General features: G+C 48.2%; 1 protein-coding gene across 1 annotated transcript; it reads right to left on the bottom strand.

Moving 5' to 3' along the window:
* Positions 1-2978: 2978 nt before the first annotated feature.
* On the bottom strand, positions 2979-12658 carry LOC137146411 (fibrinogen-like protein 1-like protein). Its single transcript, XM_067537667.1, has 4 exons — positions 12626-12658; positions 10559-10696; positions 7783-7836; positions 2979-4056 (listed from the first exon to the last, which is right to left on the bottom strand). The coding sequence occupies exons 1-4, from the start codon at positions 12627-12629 to the stop codon at positions 3428-3430; spliced, it is 825 nt and encodes a 274-aa protein (XP_067393768.1). The 5' UTR covers positions 12630-12658; the 3' UTR covers positions 2979-3427.
* Between the last annotated feature and the right edge of the window lie 71 nt (positions 12659-12729).

Here is a 12729-nt window from a genome sequence, read left to right as displayed (position 1 = left end):
GGCAGGGCCCTGCTCTTCCCAGGGCAGCTTCGAAGGCTGGTCAGAGGCTACAGCCAGAGCACAATGTACCTGGGTAGGGTAGCCCCGTGAGAACATATAGCTGCTGTGCTCAGCTCTGGCTGTCAGTTCACATCCAGGGGCAATTCAAGATGTTGGTTACTGTCTATAACCCCTGGATACTCAGGGTCCTGGGTCACTCTTAAGGTGGAGATCATGGATGGGTGACCTTAGTGGCATGCCCCTGCCTTCCCTCACTCCTGCTGGAAGAAATCTGAGTTCAGGGGAAATGTGGACATCTCACTTTGTTCAGATTTCTAGATAAGTGCAGGTCTTGGTTTTCCCTGGCATTTAGTGTGACTGGTGATGTCCCAGCTCTGCAGAGCTGGGGTGGGAACTCCCGGGGGTCACAGAATGCATGCTGCTTATTTTGCGGCAGATATTCCCTGGTCATTGTTTAAACTTTCTAACATTCATCAGATGCTACAAACACCAATAATAAATCATTGCTGCAGGACACCTTACAGTGCTCCCCGCTTTCAGGAGTTTGATTTTCAATCTCTTTCAAAATCCCCCATTGTCCTTGGGACCCAGGAGCCATTTGAATTTTGATGCCCGCTCAGATTTTTAGTTAACATGGAATAAGAAATGGCAAGAACCATCTTGAAAAGTGAAAAAACTATTTTTAAAAAGTCCTAGCATGTGAAATCAGCTTGTCAGATTTACTTCAGACTTCCCAGACACATTCCTCTGGAGTCAGAGAATAAACTTGTGACACACTATACTTCAAAGTATCACCGTGAAGCCCCCATATTTACCATTCATGTATAATTATGATACATTTCATACAATGCAGGCCATTGAAGATATCATAGGAAAGGTGATGATTTGCTGTCCAAATACATATACATTTAGTGTGTATCAAGTTATGAGACTTTGCTGCATGGTTGTACTGAAATATGTTGTGAGTTTCTGTGGCTAGGTGATAGACCACAGCTAGGAGGGTGTCCAGCAGGGGAATAATAAACAAAGGATTTACAGTACAATGCCAGTTGCACAAGACCACACAATGGGGATTGCTCGACTCTGTGATGCAGTTGCACAAAGCGACAGAAGGGAGTGGAGGGCTGTTCAGCCTGGGTTACTCAGCAAAGCCCACCAGGATATGTCTGGGCTAGTGTCTTCTAGGCACATGGACAAAAGATATAAAACAAGGGACAATGGTTTCATGCTTTGGCCTTTCCCCCCCCGACCTACATGGGAAGCAACAAGGATGCTGAGAAGACAAAGAATTGAGGAGACTGGTGTGAGGTTTCAGGGAGAAGCCTGTATATTGAAACCTGTGTGGAATCAAAGAAATAAGCATTACATTTATTAATAGAATGCTTGGCCTGAAACTGGTCATGGAAGGCCTGGCCTGAAGTTGTAGCCTGAAACTGAAATAGAAGCCCCAGGCTAAACCATTAACAGAAGGCCTCAACTGAAATTAGGATAAAGATGTTAAAGTCCCACAAGAGGTCTCTGAACCACACCCGAGAGGCAAGTTCTCTGTTGAGCCTTAAGTCTTATTGAAGTCTGTGAACAGACTTCACCTGTTTGATAAGTACCAGTACTTGTCCCTTTGTCTTACCGGCCCCACAGAGACTCACACCATTGTATACTCAAGTGACTCATTGGGTGTTCCTGTGAGGGCGTCTGGTGTGCCCCACTGTGCATTGTGATTGTCTTTCGTGTTAAGTATAAACTGTTAATCAAATTCCACTATACGATCTATGTGTAAATGAACCTAAGCAACCCCGATATAAGTCTTTTGTATCTGGTAGCCAGATGAAGTACATTTGCCCAGCATCCAGACATGCTGCTTGACTTCCCTATAGCCACCTGGCTATAGTATTCCCCATAGCTATGGTTATGTGATTGTGTGTGTCACAATTAAAGCTGCACCCGATCCAGCTCTAAAATGTAGCAGTGTGATTCTTTTCCACGACACCTGTAACATCCAGGTGAGAATACTGCTTAATCTAAATACTGCCTAGTGTAACCAGGCTTAAGATTTAGATTGTATGTTTATCTTTTGTTTTCTTTGGTAACTATCTCTTACCTTTTATGCCTACCACTTATAATCACTTAAAATCTGCCTTCCTGTGGTTAATAAATCTGTTTTATATTTTACCTAAAACAGTATGTTTTGATTGAAGTGTTTGGGAAATCTCAGCTCAGTTAAAAAAGGCTTGTGTGTGTCCTGTTCACATTGTGGGAAGGGTGGACTGGATAATAAACTTACGTTGATCAGGTTTCTGACCAGGGCAAGATGGTACAGTTCCAGTGTGCAGAGCTATGGAGCTGGGGGAAAATGGCTGGTGCCTTTCTCTGTGTGATTTGTGAGTGGCTCAGGGAGAGTTCATGCAATCTAGCTGGGCGTGGGGCTCCACATGCTGTTGTGCTAACAGCTCCTGGAGGGGTTTGCCGCTTGTCACTAGCAAGGCATTGTGAGAGACAGCCCAGGCTGGAGAGTTAGGGAGCACAGTGGTACCCCAGTTCCAGGCTGTACCTCAGGGATCCCGTCACAAAACTATGAGGGACTGAGGAAAGTAAGGGACAGTCAAAGTCATACAACAGAAACTCCTATTCAGACTTAGTGATGGTATTGAGTCACTGCCACAGCTCCATGATGTGTGAATACTGTCACTTATCTATCGCTAAGAAGAGGATTTTCCAGTGTGAAAATCCTTTATTAAATTTCCTACATTGAGTCACATCGCTCATATTTCAACTCAGGCATTTGGATTTAATTTCCTTATTTTAATATTTCAGCTTTTCATTATTAATGACCATTGCCCTGCAATCCCACAATCCTTGAGACGAGCCCAACGCCAGCCTTTGGAATGGCTTCTCTACCTAGGTTAGACTGTGTGCGCACATCAGACACATGGAACTGATATCTTCAAATTGGAGATAACTTTTGGAAATGTGATTTTATTCTGAAGCTTCAACACCCAATACAGAGGAGATACAGCGTCTGAGGGAATTCTTCTGCATCTGTGACTTCCTGCTTCTGGCACTTCCTGTTTCTGTGGAGGGCACTCATTGAATCTAAGGAATAATCACAGCAGGGGCTGAGAGTGTTTTCTCTCCCACAGACGGCATGTTTGGAAACTACCATTTTTGCAAATGACTTGTCTGACTTTTAATAAATTGAAATGCATCAACCCAAAACCTAAAAGGGAAGAGCCCAGCGGAGAAGAAGTTGGAAAGTCTGCAGAGAAGGAGAGAAAAAGGAAAGTACCTCTGTTTTCTGTATAGCCCTGATACTTCCCTCCCAAGGCCTTTGAGGGTGGGCGGTTTGGCCATGACAGATTGTGACCCTTTTCCATCCCTTCCTCGAGCAGGGGTTGGCCTCACCGCAGACAGGAGGGCGGGGAAGGGGCGACTAACAGTAAGAAGCAGGTTTGATGAGGATGGCGGAAGCTTTGCAGTTTGCATTACAGAAACTACCCCAAGTGATGGCCCCTTTGACGTTCAGTCGAGCAGAATAACAAGCCGAGTACCACCAGCCCCCACCATAGCTAGAGGCACAGTTCCCACTGGAAGTGTCCTGATCCAGATCTTTAACGGAGAACTTCATGTTGTCATGCACGGTGCTAGGATTGTTTGAAGCCATGGCGTCCCCGGCAGTCCCAGTGTAAGAGCCCAGCCTCAGCTTGTAGCCATTGGACTCATTTTCCAGACCGAAGAGGTTGTAGTCTGCGTATTTCATGTTGCTGGAGGAATCGTGGATGACAAACCTGACCTGGTAGACCTTCTGCTTGGCGATCTGATAGATGTACTCCGTCCCCAGCCAGTAATCTTCATTCACATTGCCAAAGCCGTATTGGTAGGTGCTCCAGGACTCAGCCCAGGTGACTCGTGTGTTGTGCCGGTTCCTCTGCAGGACCGTCCAGCCTCCACCTGTTTCGTTCATTTCGCAGTACACTACGAGATGGTGCAGTCCTGTGGGCTGGATGACGTAGACGCCGCTGGGGCTGCCCGAGGGGATCTCACTGCAGTCCTTGGGCCAGCCTGAAGGCAGGAGAGAGATGCTGATTTAACCAGATCCCATGAAACTAGACACCAAACAGGGCCATAACCAGGGTAGGCAAGTGAGGCAGCCATGAGGGGCACCTGCCCAGGGCGTGAAAAAATAGAGCAGCAGGGGAGGGCATGCGGGGTCATATGACCCTCCCCATTTCCGCCTTCCATTTAGCACAGAGGTTTTCAGCCCAGAGGTGACGTGTGGGGTGGTCCACATGCACCACATAACCTTTAAATTGTGCCCCAGCCCCACTATCAGGAGTTACATGTCGCCTCTGGGCAGCAGCAGAGCCAGGAGCGCCAGGGTAGCGGTGAGCGAGCACCTCGGGGAGCATCTCATGGCAGCTAGGCTCTGTGGGCAGGCGCAAGAGCGCGTCAGGGGCGCAGCTCAGAGATGAGCCTCCCACTACCTGGGGAGCACCTGGATGTGCAGAGGCGGCTCGGCTCGGGAAGCCGGACAGGGAGGATTGCCGGGCAGCCAGCCAAAGCCCTGGCTCCCACAGTGCGGAAAGCCAGGGGTCCAAGCAGGCCAGGTGGCCCCCACCAGCTTCTGATCTGCTGGCTCCTGGCAGGAGGTGACTGTTTTCAAACTGTGCTAAATGGAAGGCAGAAATCTGCGGCGGGCGGGGGGAAGAGGGGATGTGACCCTGCAATACTCCCCCACAACTCCCCTAGGGGCACAAATATTCTTGCTCATCCCTGGTGCTAGTTATGGCTCAGGCACCTGTTCGTCCTGCGGTGGCTACCTCCGGGGCAATGCAGTGATGCTGCGTGCTTGCAGGGGCAAACAAAGGTCTGGAAAGGGTTAAAATAGTGGCTGGGCCTCACATAATCTCAGGAAAGAATCCAAACGCAGTCGAAGTGTTTGGGGTGGGCCAGGCCAGGCTGTTCCAGGCCATCCCACCCTGTGGGCAGCTTTTGCCCCAGAGGTATTCACCAGGGATTCATGCCCCCCCATCCCCCCAGGGCCTGTAACATCAAAGCGCTTCCCTCTTAACACCCACAGTGCAAGGACATTTTCCTCCCACGCAGCTGCCCAATGTCTGGCCTATTCCCCATGCTCCATGTCCATTTTGTCCTGCTGGATCAGTCCAGGGGCGGGGAGGAGGCTCTGTTTTAATGCCACCATAAGGAAGCAGAGAAAACCACCGGAGCAGCTTTCTTGTGACGTCCTCCCTGGTGTTTAGCAGCTGTGCTGCAGAGCAATGGGGACAGTCACTGGCCAACCCGAACATGCAGCAGGATCCAGCCCCAACTGAAGGCAATGGGAGTCTTCCCTTAGACTTCAAGAGGAACTGTAGCCGGCCCCTGGTGTCTGGCTTTGCATTGTGAGATATGCCTGAGAATTAATTTTTGGCCCTACCCACCTTCTCACCGTCATTGCTTAGCTCTGCTGCAGCTGTGATGGAGCCCCGCTGCTTGCCCTGGGGCCTGTGCAGAGTTGTCAGCATTTTAAAAAATGCTAAAGGTCGATTGTCCGTCTCCACAGGGGGTGGGGGTGGCTAGGCAGTAGGCTTCCAGAAGGGCCTGGGGGAATTTTGGTTTCTTTCTCCAATTACTTAACCCTAGAACCCAGAGCAGCTAGCAATATTAATAGTGGAAGTGCTCAGAAATGCTGCCCCATCCCTTTCCTCCACAATCTCAGCCCTCAGAGGTCATCTGCAAGGAAGTGCATAATGTGAAGGAGCAAAAATAAATCAAACATAAATTAATGAGCCTAAAAGTCCAGGGAGGTCTAGGTTGGATACTAGGGAAAAAAATTTCACTAGGAGGTGGTGAAGTACTGGAATGGGTTACCTAGGGAGGTGGTGGAATCTCCATCCTTAGAGGTTTTTAAGCTGAGGCTTGACAAAGCCCTGGCTGGGATGATATAGCTGAGGTTAGTCTTGCTTTGAGCTGGGGGTTGGACTAGATACCTCCTGACGTCTCTTCCAACCCTCATCTTCTAGGATTCTATGAAAAGTTGTATCTTTTTGCTTAGTGTCTTCTTGCATTTCTTTAACCCCCTTTTCTGTCCAGCGCTACACCATTTACTTTCTTTCTTATTTCTGTAATTCATCTTTTCTTTCTCCTGGTGAAGTATTCATTATCAGTAATATGATTAATTTAGCCACTTTTTGATTAGTAGATAGTTCAACAGATAATTTCTGTTCATGGTTTTGTAGTTCACAAGTACACGTCAGATGGTTTCAACCAATGAGGTGTTTATAAACAATTTAATTTTGACTGTTAATTTTGTTTTACTCACTGCATGTGATTTTGTTACTCTCGGTGTGTGATCAGTCACCTACATCACACTGATTAGATATTTGAAACAGAAAATAATGAATCAGGTGCTTCTGATACTAATTTTCAGATGAATCACCGTTCACTTTGAAAACAGTGCAGCTTTTTGGATTCATGAACATTTTTACCAGGGCTTACATTCAGCTGGAGCCTGGAGCGGAGCTCTGGTAAATATTTTCAAACTCGTGGGGGCCCTGGCGTGTCCCACGGGCTTGAATCCCCAGCCCCGGCATGCCCCATGGGGCTAAAACCCCGACCCTCCAGGCTCCTAGAAATAGTCGGTGAGAATTTAAGCCCTGAATTTGATTATATTTTGTGGCCATCCAGATAACTGTGAATAATGAACAAAGTGACTCCAGAAACTAGAGCGAACCAAACTCTTATTCCTGAAAATATTCATGAGCATTTCTTTGTGAATTCATCCAGCTTCACCTTTTCTCTTTCCTCTCCTCTCTTTAAAAGCAGTTTCTCCTTTTGTTCTCTCTGTCTCTCGCTCTCTCTCATAGTCACTCCCATGTGTCCTCTCTCACAGGGTATGTCTACACTGCAAAAGAACGGTGTGTAGATAATCTGGGTTAAGCGAACAGTGAAGACTCAGCAACTCAGTTCTTAGCTCAGATCAGCAGCACGAGTTCAACCCCAGGCTGCCATATAGGCTTTAACCTGAGCAGTTAACTCCAGTTAAAAGCTGAGTTGCCGTGTCTTCACTGCTGTTTTAAACTGAGTTAGCTCATGCAAATTAGCTTTCCCAAGTTAAGAACACGCCTTTGTTTGCAGTGAAGACATAGGCACAGTCACTCCTATTCACTGTACCCCTCTCCCTTGCTTTCCTTCTTTTTGCCCCCTGTGGTTTCATCTCTCTGTCCCCCTTGCTTCCATCTAGATTCCATCAGCTCTTCACATTCCAGCCCCATCTCCCTCGCTCACACTGACATGGAGCACGACACAGCATTCTCCAAGGGCGCACCGTGTAACCTACAGTGTGGCGGTGCTAAGATCTCAGCTTGGCTGCAGGGCTGGGAAGGGAGAAGGACAGGCAGATCCACGCCCCCGTCCTCAAAGAGCTGCTACCTGTGGCCCCTGCAAGAGCAAGAGACAGACAGTGCAGGCTCCTCTGTGGGCTTCTGGTACCTGTGCAGCCCCGCAGAAGCTGGGGACCCTCTGCAGGCGCAGAGAAAGGTGCCGAATATGGGCCTTCGTGTTTGTGAAGCGCTGTGAGATCTGTGGACAGTGCTGTGTAAGTGGGAAGTTGTTATTAACAATAGCTCAGGGCAACTCGGTGTGCCGGGCTGCTGGCCCAGCCAGAGGAGCTGTCCAGCTCTCTGTAAGCGCCATGCAGACTGAACGCAGCTCTCTCCAGGTCTCCTGGACTCTGAGCTAGGAGGAGGTGCAGTGAGAAGACAGATTTCCACTGCGAGATACACTTACCACTTCTTGTTGCATCACTGGATCTCTTCTGTCGGCTGTGTTCTGCACTGTGCACTGTAGTGACAAGAACAGAGCAGAGATATCAAAGGCTGTTCCAGCCCCAGGAAAGAGGTTAGCCCTGGACATTTCCCCTGCATTCAGATAACCCAGGCCGTTTATTTACTTCTCATCTTTCTCCTAAGTCCCTGAGACACCTCACCCTTTAGGTGACGCCATATCAGATAAACCTGCTTGGAACTGTCTCAGGCTCCAACCCACACTGCTGCCTAGCCCAGGGTAGCTCTAATGCAGGGCATGCTGTGCTTCAGTGGTGCGTGCACCACCTCATATCCAGGCAGTTGCTTCCCTCGCTAGGTATGATTTGTGCACCCAGTGTGTAGTAGGCATCCAGGAACTGGCTTCTCTGTACCAGGCATTTTTATCCTCAGCGGGACCTGAACAGGATGTAGAGTGGCAAGGCAGTCTCTGTGAACAGGAGCGTTTCAGCAGCCAGCCAGGTGTCCAAGCCATTGCCAGTTACTGAGACGGGCTGCCAATTATTCTGCCTGCTGCTTTTAGTCATTTTCAGGCCTCTGCAGGAGCTTAGCATAACTAGGCAAAGCAGGAAGGGGGGTTAGACAATGAACACGTGCAGTGAGTCTGTGTGTTCTCTCTCTCTGAATAGGCTGAAGAACATCAAGTCTGTGAAACACAGGAAATCTGTGACTGATTCACCCGAAGACTGCCTCAGACGTGTGGGGGTAACTATCAAGTGTTGGGGTTCTCTAGCCACCTATTGTAATTGTATGTGCTTAAGACTAATAAGAGGAGACTTCCAGTAAAAGCATTCCACTGGGAATTGCTGAAGACCAATAAAGTAAAGCTTTAAAGTTAAGAGCACTTGGTTTTGACTGGTCTGTGCCAGCCATATAGTGGGCGTAGGGACTGCGTTTCCTTTGGTTTATTTCCTGATACCGACTCGCAGAGACTAAAAATTACTGGGTCGAGGCACCATGGAGGAACATGGTTTCAGTGCATAATGGTGTCAGCCCCAGTTGGCAATGCCAAGAACAGCAGGGACTGGTGGATGGAGAGGCATCACAAAGCCTATAACAAGGAGATTCTGCTTAGAGGAGTGTCCTGTTGTGAGTTGATGTTCTCTGGGACAGTGTGTACTACACGGACAGAGATGAAACAACCGGAGAACAGCTCAGCATCTGCTATCTCGCAGCCTGGGGGAGGCTGTGTTCTGACCACATGTTTGTTTGTTTGGTCCGACCACATGCCCACCAGGGTGATTGTGACACAAGGACTTCGTTTTCCTGTAGAGCATCTTCGATACCAATTCTGTCTCAAAATGCTGTACAGAATCAAGTGCCAAATAACAGCAAAAGTGGCAAGGAAAGAGTTCAAGGGAGGAAGACAATCAATGGATGGAGAGCTGCTGATATACAGAGACAGGGGGCGACTGATACAGGCATCAGGAGCTGAAGAGAAGAAAGCTCCTCCACCAATGACAGTGAGAAGATGGGTGGAGAGCAATATGACGTTAAAGAAGAAGAGAGAGCGGGAAAGGAAGTAAAGAGAGAACGTTTCTAGGATGTGACCAAGGGAATGGAAGGCATAGCTGAAGCTGATGCTGTGATTACATTGCTACTGGCCGAAGTTCTCGCTGTGGTTTCATTATCTATTTTGATATCATGACGTGCATGTGGTCTGAAATCTGCAATATCACTCAGGGATTTGCGTGGCCAGTTCCCATTCATTTTAATGAGAATTGAGCACCCAAATCACACAGGCAGACTTGAAAATCGGCTTCTTCAGGATTGTGGGTTCCATGTAGACAGCCAATTGCCCTGCCTCCACTTCAGAGGCAGTCAGAACATTAGGTTCTATAAGGGAAAGTTCCCAGCACAGCCTGTCCAAGCCATGGCATTGTTAACACCAGGTCCTCAATATGATTTAGCAATGGGTGACCCATAGAAGGTAGGGCACTTTGGTTGGGTACCTCATCCATTGTTTCTCTGAAATTGGGCTGATTGGATGGGCCAGAAATACAAGAGAACAAAGACTTTGTGGAATTTTTGCATCCTTCCTGGCTGAAACCAGAAAATGCAGAATGATGAAAAAGAAGAAATGGTCTGAATTTCCAAATCTCAAACCACTGGGGTTTGGTTTGAATTGGGATGAAGGTCTATGGAGGCTCTTGCTGTATCTGACCTAGTTCGTCCCTCCCTTGCCTGTCTTGCTCATGTTCTGTCTGTGTGGAGGGTCCAGGACAGCATAACCTCAGAAAATCTGTGTTTAAGGATATTGTAGTCCATAGGGCTAGCCTGATTGCTTATATATCTTTTCTTATGGTTTGATTGTTTGTTTTATTATAATAGGAACCTGAACCATCAGACCTTTTTGGCATGCCAGAGGTGAGGCTGGTCCTTTGTTTTTTTACCAGCAGATTATCAAGAAAGAGTGTGAGCATGTTAATCTAAAGAACTTTCTAGTATATAATACCACACGTATCTCTAGAACAATACTATTGCCTTTGTAAGTCTGATCAATTGTTATCCATTTGATTATTATTCCATTTTATCTCAATCAAAGCCTATATTTTGTTCTCAGTGAGTGTCCTTGTCACACATCCCGAGGCTCCTTGCAAAACTCTGTGTAGCCTGATTCTGGGACAAGAATCTTATTATCTTCTGAGTAAATTAATTGGTCAGCCTATAACCCATATTATATAAACAAGAATATTAATCTCCTGAAAGTTAGACAACAATCTCAGAGATAAATTGCATACCAGACGCAAGGTCCTCTGAGGGGAGGTTGACAATTTCATCCAAAGTTCCATTGAAAATATTCAAGTTTTCTATGTCCAGGGTGAGAACCGGGGCTGACAGGGCCAGCAGGCAGGTGAGGAGCAGAAGGGGCTGGAGAGCTGAAAAAAAGAAGAGATGGCGTGAAGCTAGAAATACAAACCCTCCCTTCAGGGAGCCGAGAACCACAGCTCACTCGGCTCCACGCAGATGTCAGACCATGCTCCCTGGCTGCACCATGTAGACGATTGCTTCATTAGCGCATCATTCTTAACCCAGAACGAAGACCGAACAAAAGCCAACAGCTTCAGGAACAAACCTTCCTCACCAAGTCAAGTAGTTATAAGCAGCTGGCGTTCACAAGGCCGTACAGTTAGCTAATTCTTTTACATTGCCCTGGCTCTCAGCAGCATGGACTGGAACTAGAGGTGCTGACTTTCAGAGCCTGGGGTTGAGCAGGCATCTGTGCATAGTTCAAACTGCAGATTAAGAATAAATGTTCCCCTTACGGAGAAAGGTGCAGCATTGCTATTCCAGGAAAGCAGGTTGTGTTTGTATTTTCCTGTTCCGATTGTGAGCCAGACAGCAGCTTAGCTACTGCAAGGACAGGTGAAGGATAAAAACCTAGCTCAATTCACAGACACAGAGGGCATTAGGCAAAACACCACCAGACAGGCCAGCATGTGTTTCTAAAGAAACAGGTGGTATTAGCCATAGCACACAGCACTAGCCATAACCACCACCCCTGGGGTAACCAGGGCATGTGGCAAAACTGCTGCACTCATCCGCGTCCTGCAAGGAACCAATGGCATTCGAATAGGGACGATGACAGCTGGTGTAGTTTATGGTGTATAGGCTGGCTAAAATAAACTGGTCTCTTCCTTTGATTATTTAATACAGTAACTAATCCACGTACATTAGTATTTAATGCTACTGGGTAGTTCTCCTTGTCAGTTTAATTATGGTTCAGAGCTTCTATTTGCTTTTTTTAGTGCTAATTGGGAATACAAATGAAGTGCAGACAGCACAGTGGCTCCCATGTGTCAAACGGCTGAAAAACCTTGTGCTGGGGCCTCACTCCAGTAAGAGGAGAATTTATCTCACCATAGCAGGCTCAGGACACTTTCCCACTGCCTTCCTTCCAGCACCTGAAAGCTACCCCACCATTAATGGAGCTGCTGGATGAGGAGAGCTTCCTGAGGGATGGGGTGGGAAAACTGTCAAACAGGGACCGTCTCTTCTAAGCAGAGGGCTGGTTTGTCTATTAGAGCAGGGTCCCTAGGAGAGGGCCCCTCGGAGAGGCTGGTTTGTCCCTAGGAGAGGCTGGCCCCAATTGCTCACCTACTCCGAGCCCCTCATCAGTACATGAAAGGTTGATGTGCGTTAATGGTTAGTGGGACTGACCTTACAAGATAACTCAGTCACAAGCCAATACAGAGGAGAACGTTCCCTCTGTTAATGACTTCCGTGGAAGGAAGGAAGGGGCATCCTTCCCTCCCGCCCCAACCCCGGGGCAGAGCGGAGTTCACATGCGTGGCAAGGGGCAGGCAACACACAGAGCTGGAGCGCAGCGATGGTCCCAGGCTTGGGAGCACGGAAATGCCTGACCAGTGAGCACCATTTACAAAGCTGCGTTTCCCATTTGATGCCGCTCTGCTATTTCCTAGCCATGCAGGAAACACAGCAAGGTAGTGATTGAGTTGGCTTTTGCCAAATGGGCCAGCTGGTACTCCAGATCCTTGTACAAATGTTATAAAACAAAAGCTGGAATCCCGAGCAGTGCCCAAAAGCAGCAGTGCCCCCCCAACGCCCCCGGCTCCCGTACAAGAGCACCGGTTGTCGGAGTAACTCAAACGCTGGGGCATGGGAATTGCTGTTCTGCAGAGAGGTGGAGGCACTGGCAGCAGAGATAGCAGGGGTCAGAGACTCCCTGGGAAGGCCAGGTGCCAGGAGAAGAAAGAGCAGCTGTCTCTAACAGGCAGGTACATACAGCAGCAGTGCAGAGAGTGGAGTCGCACATTTGCTATCCAGCGCCCGGAGCCCAGACTCACCCATGCTGTCTCTGCAGGGACGCTCTGTGGAGCAAGAAGTTGCTGCAGGTGCAGGCTGGGTGGAGGGATGCACGGTTCAGCATTTATAGCTCCCTCCTGCCCTG

Source organism: Emydura macquarii, unplaced genomic scaffold (assembly GCF_026122565.2).
Source record: "Emydura macquarii macquarii isolate MOO-44397 ecotype Brisbane River unplaced genomic scaffold, CSIRO-AGI_Emac_v2 contig_450, whole genome shotgun sequence".
NCBI classification, from domain to species: domain Eukaryota; kingdom Metazoa; phylum Chordata; order Testudines; family Chelidae; genus Emydura; species Emydura macquarii.
The sequence above is the reverse complement of the archived record's forward strand: the minus strand, read 5'-3'. Positions and strand labels throughout refer to the sequence as shown.